This window comes from Trachymyrmex septentrionalis, unplaced genomic scaffold, assembly GCF_001594115.1.
Source record: "Trachymyrmex septentrionalis isolate Tsep2-gDNA-1 unplaced genomic scaffold, Tsep1.0 scaffold131, whole genome shotgun sequence".
In the NCBI taxonomy this organism is placed as follows: Eukaryota; Metazoa; Arthropoda; class Insecta; order Hymenoptera; family Formicidae; genus Trachymyrmex; species Trachymyrmex septentrionalis.
This window is the reverse complement of record NW_017304450.1, coordinates 2,405,003-2,416,848: the sequence shown is the minus strand read 5'-3', so window position 1 is coordinate 2,416,848 and position 11,846 is coordinate 2,405,003. Positions and strand designations below refer to the sequence as shown.

At 34.3% G+C, this 11,846-nt stretch overlaps 3 protein-coding genes across 3 annotated transcripts in view; 2 read left to right on the top strand and 1 right to left on the bottom strand.

The window, feature by feature from the left end:
- The window catches only part of LOC108757025 (calcium release-activated calcium channel protein 1-like), a 23,154-nt gene extending 19,659 nt beyond the window's left edge, over nt 1-3,495 (top strand). Inside the window, 4 exon segments of the mRNA XM_018501273.1 lie at nt 713-730; nt 733-792; nt 1,013-1,141; nt 1,987-3,495. Coding sequence (XP_018356775.1) covers nt 713-730; nt 733-792; nt 1,013-1,141; nt 1,987-2,514 — 735 coding nt within the window. The 3' untranslated portion in view covers nt 2,515-3,495.
- Nucleotides 3,496-3,583: 88 nt separating this feature from the next.
- On the bottom strand, nt 3,584-6,174 carry LOC108757026 (MORN repeat-containing protein 3-like). Its single transcript, XM_018501274.1, has 3 exons — nt 5,946-6,174; nt 4,724-5,016; nt 3,584-4,446 (listed from the first exon to the last, which is right to left on the bottom strand). The coding sequence occupies exons 1-3, from the start codon at nt 6,119-6,121 to the stop codon at nt 4,238-4,240; spliced, it is 678 nt and encodes a 225-aa protein (XP_018356776.1). The 5' UTR covers nt 6,122-6,174; the 3' UTR covers nt 3,584-4,237.
- Nucleotides 6,175-7,312: 1,138 nt separating this feature from the next.
- The window catches only part of LOC108756975 (zinc finger CCHC domain-containing protein 8 homolog), a 5,590-nt gene continuing 1,056 nt past the window's right edge, over nt 7,313-11,846 (top strand). The window contains exons 1-6 of the mRNA XM_018501190.1: nt 7,313-7,812; nt 8,447-8,687; nt 9,959-10,251; nt 10,542-10,752; nt 10,864-11,047; nt 11,246-11,436. Coding sequence (XP_018356692.1) covers nt 7,505-7,812; nt 8,447-8,687; nt 9,959-10,251; nt 10,542-10,752; nt 10,864-11,047; nt 11,246-11,436 — 1,428 coding nt within the window. The 5' untranslated portion in view covers nt 7,313-7,504. The remainder of the gene's footprint in view (nt 7,813-8,446; nt 8,688-9,958; nt 10,252-10,541; nt 10,753-10,863; nt 11,048-11,245; nt 11,437-11,846) is intronic.

Sequence of the window (11,846 nt, the reverse complement as noted above, 5' to 3'; positions counted from 1 at the left end):
TTCTTTTTCGCTCGTCAGTCATTTCTTAAGACGTATCAAGACGCAATGATACATTTTGACGTAGGTAGAAAAAAAACAACATGATTATTTAATCATACATCATAAGTTGGTATTTCTTGATATCGTATTTATTAATATTTACATTCAATCGTCAGATTTGGACATGAAAGTAAAGATCATACGAAACGTTGAAAGAATCGAGAATATTTCGAAAGCGCCTCATTTTGCACAAGATGTGCTTGTAAATGTCGCAATAGTTTACAATAGTTGTATATCGTTCATACACATTATTTTCTATGTATACTTTTTCCGCGCATTCTGCATCCGGATCATACATTTTCATTATCTTCTATTTAACGTCTCGCTAACATTTCCGCCCAACCGGAAATCTCAATCGGACGAAGACACAGGCTATTGTAAATTAAATTGAGTAACATCTTCCCGGAGAATATGTGAAACATTGAGTCACGATGTAAAGTCTCTCGTTAATGCATGCATCAGCAAGTGCTCTCTCGCACGCAATGTTTCTATGTATAATATGTGTGTATGTAAACGAGTGTGTGTGTGAGTGTGTGTGTGTGCACGTGTTTCTTCATCCTTATGCTCGCCAGACCTCCCGCAAGACGCAGTCAGATCTTGCCGTAACGTAGCCACCGTTTTCGTTTCTACATTTTTCATTAATTTAATTTTCCTTATTATTTGTTTCGTTCAGCATCCATTGGTTTTTTGTCCTACTACTGCGGGACTTTTGGCAAGTTCTCCCATTGGCACCGACGTTGCCATCGATTTCTGGTACGTGCCTCTCTTTTTTACTCGCGCTTAAGCTTCCACGAAGAGTTTATCCCCCGTGAAATCGCAAGGTCAAGTGTCGCAGGCGCTTTATAGTATCCCTTCCTCCCCGCCTCTCTGTGAGACAATGAGAACGCGATCACATATCTCTTCCTACGATTGCGCGCCCTTCCATCCGGTTTAAACTAATTTCTTATCTCCGCCTTCGTTTTGTTCCTCACAGTCGACGATGTCGCAAGCGGGGGATGGTCTTCACACACCTGGCTACTTGTCCTGGAGAAAACTGCAGCTGAGCCGCGCGAAGCTCAAGGCGTCCAGTAAAACGTCAGCTCTGCTCTCCGGTTTCGCTATGGTAAGGAAACGTCGCTCCCGGAAACGAAACGGTCCTCCGCCGATAGAATTCCATTCAGTGCGATAAGTTTTTATCACGATCCCTCTATATTCATAGAGACGCGTGTCCGCATCCTCCGCGATTAATTAATCGAGCTAACCATAATAGATAGCATCGTTTGGTTTTGCAATAATTACACGGAAATGAAAAAAAAATCTCTCTGTGAACTGAAGAGCATAATTCCGGAAGCGATTTGTATTGTTTGAACTAACTCATCAACGCGAATATTTCTCTAACGAATATCTGCGCAGATAAAAAATACCTACGTGCGCGTATAAAATTGTAATACGTATTTAAATATTTAAATATTTTCGAAAGAAACTCATTTATATATATCATATTTTTTAATGAATTTTATTACTTCCTAATCGAATATGCAGCGAGATGGAATCTGAATGCATTTTTCACATTTATTTGGTATTTGTTATCCTTTTATTTTTTTATTTGTTATCCTTTTATTCGCGTAGTTTATCCAAGACATCAAGTTACTTATCAAACTACTAAATGTATGCTTTTTATATACACTATTATATTTGGCGCAAATTGTTGCACGATTTAAAAACAATTTTTGCATTTATTTATATCTGAAGAAGTATAGAATTATCAATCTTTATTTAATTGTAAATTATTAAAGAGAATAATGAAAATGGACATATAATGTTTGGGAAACACTTCACGCGTGTAATTACGTTTTAAAAAATAAACCACGTAGGATTAACGACAGTTCACATTTCTCGATACTGTTCGGATAATAAATGCGCTGAGGTAATTTCTAAGACTCGACAAAGATCGGTCATTGTCCACAGGTCGCCATGGTAGAGGTACAGCTGAATCCCGAAACACGTGTTCCACCGGAGATGCTGATCGCCTTCGCCGTGTGCACAACTTTGCTCGTAGCCGTGCATATGCTGGCGCTGATGATATCCACTTGTATACTGCCGAATATCGAAGCCGTCTGCAATCTGCATAGCATAAGCCTTGTGCACGAGTCGCCGCATGAGCGTCTACATTGGTACATTGAGATCGCATGGGCCTTCTCCACGCTGCTAGGCCTCCTTCTGTTCCTGCTAGAGATCGCGATACTCTGCTGGGTGAAGTTCTATGATTTTTCGCAAGTCGCTGCCTGGTCGGCTTGCATAGTGTTGATACCAGTGCTGATAATCTTTCTTGCATTCGCGATACATTTCTATCGGAGTCTCGTTGCGCACAAGTACGAAGTCACAGTATCCGGCATACGAGAACTCGAGTTACTCAAGGAACAGATCGAGTCCACGGATGTGGAGGGCAGAAATGGCGTGAATCTTTTGCAGACCGGAGTAACGCATATCGTATGAATCGGTCTTCGCAATTTTTCCTGCCGTCGAAATTGGACTCGCGAATTGAACGCGACAAAAAAGAATTTCCGCTCCGCGGAACACAGCGTGAAAGAGAGATAGAGACAAAGGGGCAGAGATCTTTTCTAAGACAGCGTGTTGCGACGAGCGCTTGCGATGTTTCTCGGAGGATTCTTGCCAGGAAAGTCTTTTGAATCATTCGAAGAACATGACAGACAATTGTTTTCTTCACACACAACGCGCTACAGATGTTGCGAAGATTCGGTCAAAAGAGATAAGGATCTTCCTCTTCTTTTTTTATATGCGTGTTTCTCTGTGATGTAAATTATTATAAGCGCGATGAGACTCCGCTCATCTGTACGATGCGCGCGTTACAAAAGCATCGTGCCGACTTCAGGAAGGATACGAAGTTCGATAACATCGTTGTATATGTAGATACAAAATACATTCCTTCATTCGCGTTGCGACTTAAAACGTAGAAAGAATAGTATACTTTAAGGCTATTACCAGATAACCTTCCGCGTGTTATCGCCGTATAGTGCAAAAGCGATAATATAATAGTCTGAATTATCGAGAGGTGACATGACTAGCTACGTATTCGAATGTACTTATCTTTCGAAAAATGTGCTTATTCGAGAAACTCGATCGATTTTTTTTTTATATTTATTAAGTGTTGTAACGTTATACTAGGCAGATACATTATATCTGACACGTTCTGCCATCGCCGACACACGAAAGTCGATATTTTTTCTTAAATAGACAGCAGTTCCGCTTATCATTTTTTAACGCGTCAAGTACATCACTCTCGTGTATTCAAATATTTTGACTGCCGTAAAAAGGAACGAAATATCAAAAAGCGGCGATGTAGGTATCATCACGATATCACTCGAGATATTACATTTCGATGAAAATTGAAAACGTTCACACAGCACAAATCATTCCAGTAACATTGCAAACGTTCCAGCAATATTGCTGAAAACTTCTGTGCTGTACGGACATAATAGAGGATATCCCATCCAATATGATCACTCTATCTTTGCAGGGTTCTTCTTTGAGTTCCTTTTCAGCCTATACTGTATAGGGCCATAGTACCGTGCAATGATAATAGTGTTTATCCTTCTGAGGGACACACACTTAGTATATATCACAAATTTTATCTCGAATCAACTTAAAGTAGTAAAGCTTCGAGATGAAGCTCGTCAGAACGCCATGGCCTTAAGCTTTTTCAAATTGTTAATTATTCCTGTTTAAGCAGATTATTCATATCAGATGAGGTATATATCGAATGGAAGTGGAGCACATATGGAATCGAATCCGGATCTTCAAATCGTGATTCGACCATCCTGGGCCTGAAGCTATACGTGCTACCATCTTTGTAGGATAAGATCGAATCAAAAATACGTTCATACAAAAGTATAGTTTGGAGCGGGATTTGTGCTTACCCTGCAAAGATGAAAGAGATATGTTGGGTGGGACATCATGTATATACCCGATTATTATTTGTATATATCATTTTGGCGCGTGAAATGCGCTGATCGCCAAAATCAAAATTAAAAATAAATTCTCTTTATTAATTTTCTTTACTAAAATAAAAAAATTATACGTAGAAATCACATGCACGCATTATATTTTCCATTTGCCGCGAACGCGAGAAAGACCATTGAAACCATTATGTCCAAATTGATCTGAGAAGAGAAAACGAAACGTGACGCAATGAATGCACTTATAAGTATATCGCTGCTCGACTGTTTATCCTCGGAATGTGCAATATCGGATATAAAGCTGGCTGTCGGATGTCTTCTATCGTGCTGTTCACGCAGACGTCATTCTCCCAACAACCTTCCTGTACTTGACGTCTCTCTAAATGGTAGAAAACACCTCGACCTTCCTTCTTGCCATTTGTAAAGTGACCCTCGTAAAGATTGCCGTTTTCTATGAAGATTTTAAGACACATATTTATGGGAATTTCTTGAAGATAAGTATGAAGAGCGCCTTGAATGAGGAATAATGTAATTTATAGTTCACAATTTTCGCAAACGCCAAGAATAAAATCAAACACAAGCTAAGGACGCTAAGGAAAATGTATCAACTTTTTGTTCTATGTATTACGTAATTAAAAAGAAATTGAAAAAGACTTTTAAGCGGATTCATTCTGCAAAGCAGTTCTAGATTTCACATATACTTTTTTTGTTTCTTAATTGATTGCAACCTTGAATGAATATCCCTTCTCCATGGTAACGATCGTTCAGCCACATGCCCTGGTAATATCCGCTGCCGCATTTGTACCAAACCCGGCCGTAACCATTCCGCTTGTTATCTCGAAATGCGCCTTCATAGTAACTGCCGTCCTTGTACCAATTACTTCCGAATCCGTGCTTCCTTCCCTTCGCCCAGTTGCCAGCATACACCTTGCGCACGTCGCCGTCTTGCGTAATTTTACTGAGGACACCGTAACCGTGTTTGTGGTCGTTACACCAGTCGCCTTCATATATCCAACCGTAACTGCGAAGGAACAATTCCTAATGAAATAGCGAACGAAATATCGGCAGCTTGGATATACATAATCTTGCGAGCAAGCAAGATATATAACAGTGTATAACATAGAATGGTTGCCATAAGTTTACTAATTTTATTGTATTGCTCAGATAAAGAATTTGTACAGATAAAGATTTTATATACAAGTACTTGTATATTAACTAATATATAAGTTACTATTAGTATTCGAAATATCGTAATTCTTGAAGTTGATTATAACAATAAAATAAATTGACAAAAATTATCTAAAATTATATAATGACCAGAAACTTTTGGCAGCTATTGTATATTTGATAGTAATTTTAGAATTATAATGTTAAATTAAATCGATAGACACGAAGTAAACGTTCTATGCTCTTATTGTATATATTTAACGTAAAAAAATCTTAGTATAATAATTAAATCATGAATAGAATAATTCTTTTAATGTTCAGAATGTGTATTAATTAATACACATTCTGAACATTAAGAGAACTATTAAGATATTACAAAATTTATATAATTCTTCGATTATATATTTTTATAACTTTTCTTAATTGCTTTTTTCTATTCCTTATGTTAATTGATAATTGAAACATAATTGATCCATAGAAAAAGAGTATAATTCATCACAGAAAGGATAACTTACATTCTATTATAAAAATTATATTTTTTGTAAAAAAAAATCTTACGATTATCATATTAATTAATTTTTTACGCGTGTTTAGTTCGTAATATGGAAACATTAGATGAAGGGAAATTGATATTACCGATTCATGTTAAATGAGAAGAACCTCCAGCGAACATAAGGCCTGTTCTTTTTAGCTGAACGGTTCATCTTTCTTCTTTTTCTATCTACGTTGGAGAGAAAAAGAGAACTTTTGCTAAAAAGAACAGATCTATAATTTTCGTGATACCTGTTAACTCCTATGCCTTTGCCCTCTCTCTTATTATTTCTCCATTCGCCCTTATAATACGCTTTAGTAATACGTTTCCTCTCGGGAAAGTATATAGCGTGTCGCCAGCCATTTCGTTTGCAAGCTTCTATTCGTTGTTGGCACCACGTGACTCTCTGTGCTTTCAAGAACGGCATTGCGCCATATTCATGAAGAAATAAACTTCTCAACTTGTCATTTCGTTAATTTCGCAAGCAATCGATAATTATAAATCGAGACAAAATTACATAATTCACATTATACTGCAGAAAAAAAAACGATTGCATTCATATCGCATTATAGGTATTCATAATTAGTTCTTATATTCAAGATCGTCTTAAGTCTTAAGATGTTACAAACCAATCAAAAGGCCGCATTAGCATCTTAAGACATTACTTAAGACGGTCTTGAAATAAGAATCGATTATGAATACCAGCCTCAAAATTTAAAGTAAATTCTTAGACTATGTTCGAATCTCCCACCTGAATGTCCCCCCCGAATCATTTAACTTTGTTCGACAAATATTAAACAAGGATAATTATTAATTATCTATGTATCATTTTAAAATGATATATGAAGATCGTCTGTATTTCTTAAAATGAGATAAAAGAAAATTACAAAAATGAATACAAATTTATTAGAATATTTAAAATTATATTAGCCAACATCTAATGAATTCATTCATTTTTGTAATTTTCACCTCGTTCCTCTCGTTCTAAGATATATGTACATACACAATCGACACTCTAATACATGAGTGCATATTTTCAAGTTTAAAAGTGTATATTTTCGAATCTCTTAATTAATATAATGGTGTTATTGATTTATAGCGGATATTTAGATTAACCCAGAAATAATTTAATAATCTTTCTTCATGTTTTTTTATTGATATACGTTTTGTTAATTTTATTTTTTAATTTTATTTTGTAAATTATACATTCACATTGACGCTCCTAAAACATTTCAAATGAGTACATTCAAAATGACAATCGCTCAGTGAGCTTTTGCATCTAATTGGCATATTCCGTTAGATCTAAATATGTAGACCAAACAGGTACAAGAGCTCATTGAATGCCCAGTGAGCGGGATTGTAGTACTGAATGCACCCAATACAACCTTTCATTAAAATTTGAAGATTTTTTTTTTTCTTATTCATTTTCAATTTTTCTTTTGATTCCATTTTTCTATTCAGCGGTCTTCAATTTAATTATTTTTTAAAAAAACTTTTAAAATCTATATAAAAAATGAAGTAAAAGGTTGAAGTTAATCTACATTGGTAGAAATGAACAACATTGTAAGTAGCATCTGAGCGTTGCTCGCGCATTGCGCATGCGCGGGGATTTGTAACTGCTAAATACCAATTACTGCTCCGTCCAAATTCCAATACCAGTCCAATACTTCAATACATAGATACTACTACACAGTGCACCGCATATACGCGTCGGTATAATCGTGTGCGTGTAGCGTTGATCGCATTCTTGTATCTCGTCCTGAGAACGGAGCGCGAAAACTTCGAAGCTTCTTTACGTCGCGCGTCTACGATGGACAGCGATGTCCGCGTGTTTAATGCGAGCATGGATACGATTCCGTTGGACTCGTCGATCATCGAAGACTCAGAGACGGAGGTGATCGAGCTGGATACCAGTTACAACACGAAAGTTTCCTCCTGTCTCGACGATGAAATTCAGGTCTACAGTACGAAGAGTATTAGTCATGCCTCGACTCCGGACGACATCGAAACGATTGAAACGAGGATCCATTCGCGGAGAGATTCGCAATTCGTTCGATCGAACGACAACAACTCGCAGCCCGTCTTTAAGGTTATGTTTCGTGACGAGAGTGTCTCAAGGTGCGTCTTGTCGTATGTTCCAGCGCTTTGTTTACAATGCGCGCGCGGGAATTGTTCCGTCTGGTTTTATAAGAATGATATATCTGACGTATAGGAATGTTACTGATTTTATTATAAGCATTATTATTTTTCTATATATGTTTTGAAGAAAAAGAATAATACGCGATATACTTATCAGGAGACCTGGCAGTGTCTCGGCATTAAGCATTAATATTGATACAACAAACGTTAATAAAGAAATATAATTTATTTAATTTGCACAATGAATTATTAAACGTGAATTAAATATATAATAAATATAATGATTTATTTCACACATTAACATCAGACTTACTGGAGCAGTCAAAATGACTAGTTTCTAATTTCTCAAATTAATAATTTTTATTTTTATATTTTTTGAAATTTTTCATTGTTGCAATATCTAAAGAATTAAATTAATTTGCTTTTCTGTTTTTCCTTTTTTTTTATATATATCAAATTAGGGAGTGAGAATAAAAATAGATACACGTTAATCATAGATAGTTGTATTGTTAAACATTAAACATAGGGATATGCAACTAAAATCATTATATATATTCATTATTACTGAATTTTTGATGAATTTAAGTTCTTATTGAATTTCATGTGTTTACAGGCAATATCGGCGACAAATAAAAGACTTCTTGTATACTTTAGTGCGCTCAAAACCCCGTCGTAAGAAAGACTCAAATGAGTCAAATTTGACTTTAGAAATTTGGGATGATGGAGTTGATTCTAAAGATAAAAAGTTTGTAGAAAACGATGATATACAATGCAGTGACACATCTGATTTTTTATTTACAATTGATAAACAACCGAATGTAAAGAATGATATGGATATTCCAACTTATGGTCAGGTAACGTGCTCTTTTTTTATTCATCTACCTTACAAGGGAAGGCTATAAACTGTTCTTTATCATATTTTATGAAATTTGGCAAGTAATTTGTTGAATGTTCTTTCTGATGTAATATTATTCTATTTCAAGTGCAGACAAATTGTTTTAGAGACATTAAATATCTTTCTTAATTTATGTTTTTATTTCTCAAGATTTTTTAATATTTAAACAAGTAAAAGGATTTTGTGTGTGTGTGTGTGTGTGTGTGTGTGTGTGTGTGTGTTCTGTTACTTATTACCACATACGAATGTCATATAAATTCATAAAAATTGATGAGACAGTTCATAGCCTCTCCTTATTAGCTAATTTTCTTATTCTTGTACCTAGTCTTGCCATAAATTTTGTCAGTAATTTAAACAGATAGAGCAAAAAAAACAGCAACAGATAGAACCAAAATTATACATATATTCTGAAAGCAGAGGAAAAAAGCTACAAAATCATATATTTTTTATTCGAAATGCCGCAATTGTTCCATATACATTTGCGTAAACGTTGAGACCATTCATCGATCGATTTATGCACGATCTTCAGAGAAATCTTCTCAGCTGCTGACACAACGGAACGCTTGAGCAACTCCAAATTGCGATGAGAGCTTCTTGCAAGCCATTTTTTCCATAATGCTTCCACATTTTATAGTCTAACAAATTAAGGACTTGATCTTTGTGACTGTTGTTAAGCCTCTTATTTTGTCACACTTTGCTGATGGTTAATTTTGGACCTTCCAACAAGACCTTCCACTCAGCCCTCGCACACAAGGCGTAAACGACGCAAGCAGGCTGGAGAACAATGTTCCTATAATTCTCTGGAGATCGTGCGTAAATCGATCGATGAGTAGCAACATTTATGCAAATGTATATGGAACAAAGGCGGACATTTCGAATACAAAATAGATGGTTTTGTAGCTTTTTTCCTTTATTTTCAGAATATGTGTATAATTTTGGGTCTGTTGTTATTTTTTTTGCTCTATCCGTTTAAACTACTGACAGAATTTATGGCAAAACTAGGTATATACATGTATAGCTATGTATATATGCATATATAACGATTATGTTATTTAAATATATATATATATATATATGTATATATTTTTATATACATATAATCATTATATAAAGTTTTCTCATTAAGGAATATTGCTCTCTGTGTGATATTTTTTACTCTAACTTACGGCAAATGTTATCTTATTTTGTATTTGTTATTTCTATATTTTAAACAACATTATTTTATATTAGAAATATGAAAATATATTTGAAGAATCAGTTCATGAGACACCAAAAGATTTCATGCCAAGATTAAGTTGCTTTAATTGTAATGGAAATCATAATTTGCGAGATTGTCCGTTGCCTAGAAATCAAAGCAATATCAATAAAAAACGTAAAGAGTTTGCCTCAAAACATAATACAGGAGTCCGATATCACTTGAGTGAGGACCAAAGATTTAGTTACATGGTTCCTGGTCAATTAAGCCAAAAATTACGAAAGGCTCTTGGATTGAAAGATAATCAATTACCTAGACACATATATAGGTATGACATAATTATGCAATCTATTGGATTTTGGAAAAATGTTCCTTTATATTATTTAAGTCGATGTATGTATATATTTTTATTATTAGTAATAAATTTTTTTAAATTTTAATATTATGTTTGCTATTTCTAAATCAATATAATATTTTTTTTTTAAATCTCTAATTGTTGCAAACACAAATGCGTTTACATGAAATTAAATATTAAATTAAAATAAAAGAAAAGATTTATATTTCTCAATTCAATGGGCCAATGAGGTTCATTCTACGTGCCAAAACGTTTTTTCTTAGAATGAGATTACTTGGCTACCCTCCAGGGTGGTTGGAAGAAGCACGTTTACAACATTCTGGTTTATCGCTGTTCAATTCTGATGGAATAGCGGAAAGTGATACACATAAAGAAGGCGAAATCATCACACATAGAAATAAAGATCAATATGATATTAAAAAAATATATGATTTTCCTGGTTTTAATGTTCCACCTCCTCCTGGTACCTCAGATGTAAGTAATGTGTAGCTGAATAATCAATATTGATACATGAAAATGATCTTATCTCGTAACTTACACGTTTTTGTATTTGAAATCGTAAGCATTAAAATCTGTCGATTGTAGGAGAGCCACAACTATTGGGTACCGCAAATGCAATCTATACATAGTAAACAGGTAATGTTATTACATTTGCAAGGCAAAGAAACAGATGATGGTTACAAACGTAAAAAACTGAAATTACCTCCGCCAGTTAATGTAAATGTAAATGTAACAACAATCAGTGATATGGACATAGAAGATTCAGAAGGTATAATTATATATTAATCATATTCCAATTGAATAAATATTAACATTTAATGTAATTTTACTTAAAAAGATAATTACCGTAAGAAGCGAATATATATAAGAATTATTTCAACATTAAGTTCATATTATTAATAATTTCAATTCGTTTTTTTTTATTTTTTATAAAAATAAAAGATAATTTCTTTTTATTTTATTGTAGTAGAAAATATTGTGGAGAATGTGTCTGTTAATGGGCATTTTGTACCACCGTTACCGAAAGAATCAGTGGAAGTGCCGCCGCCGCCGCCACCACCACTACCACCACCACCACCGCCGCCGCCGCCGTCAGAGTTACCTCAAACAGATGATTCAGATTCGCAGTCGCAAGAATTACCTTCGTCCGATTCTGCAGTATGTCTTCAAAGAACTATATTTTTAATTATTATATTCTTAAGCATCTTATAATGAATATTATTCAATTTATACACGCCGATTTGATGAAACTTTTATTACTAGAAAATTATTTGCAAAATAATAAACAACGATAACCATTTAATTGGCAATCGTCAATATTTAATACAAAAAATTTGAATGTTTATGGAAAACTAATGAAAATCGAAAATAATATAAAAAATTACACTGTACAATTTTATTTTGCGACACGAATATGAACAGTCATTCTCGATATACATATTTATATTTTTGCTTGCTAAACATGAATTCATTATTTAAATTTGACTATCAGATCGTAATTAAAAAAAAAATCAGAGATGCAAAAATGACAATTTGCGATTTATGATGTAGTATAGGTAATAAAGTTA

Bases quoted from the DNA above. Each gene is read 5' to 3' on its own strand.
- LOC108757026 (XM_018501274.1), bottom strand. From the start codon at position 6,121: ATGCCGTTCTTGAAAGCACAGAGAGTCACGTGGTGCCAACAACGAATA. The intron at 5,017-5,945 runs GTATCACGAAAA...GTTCCTTCGCAG, and splicing joins AAAGGCATAGGAGTTAACAG to TTACGGTTGGATATATGAAG. The intron at 4,447-4,723 runs GTTGCAATCAAT...AAATCTTCATAG, and splicing joins AGAAGGGATATTCATTCAAG to AAAACGGCAATCTTTACGAG.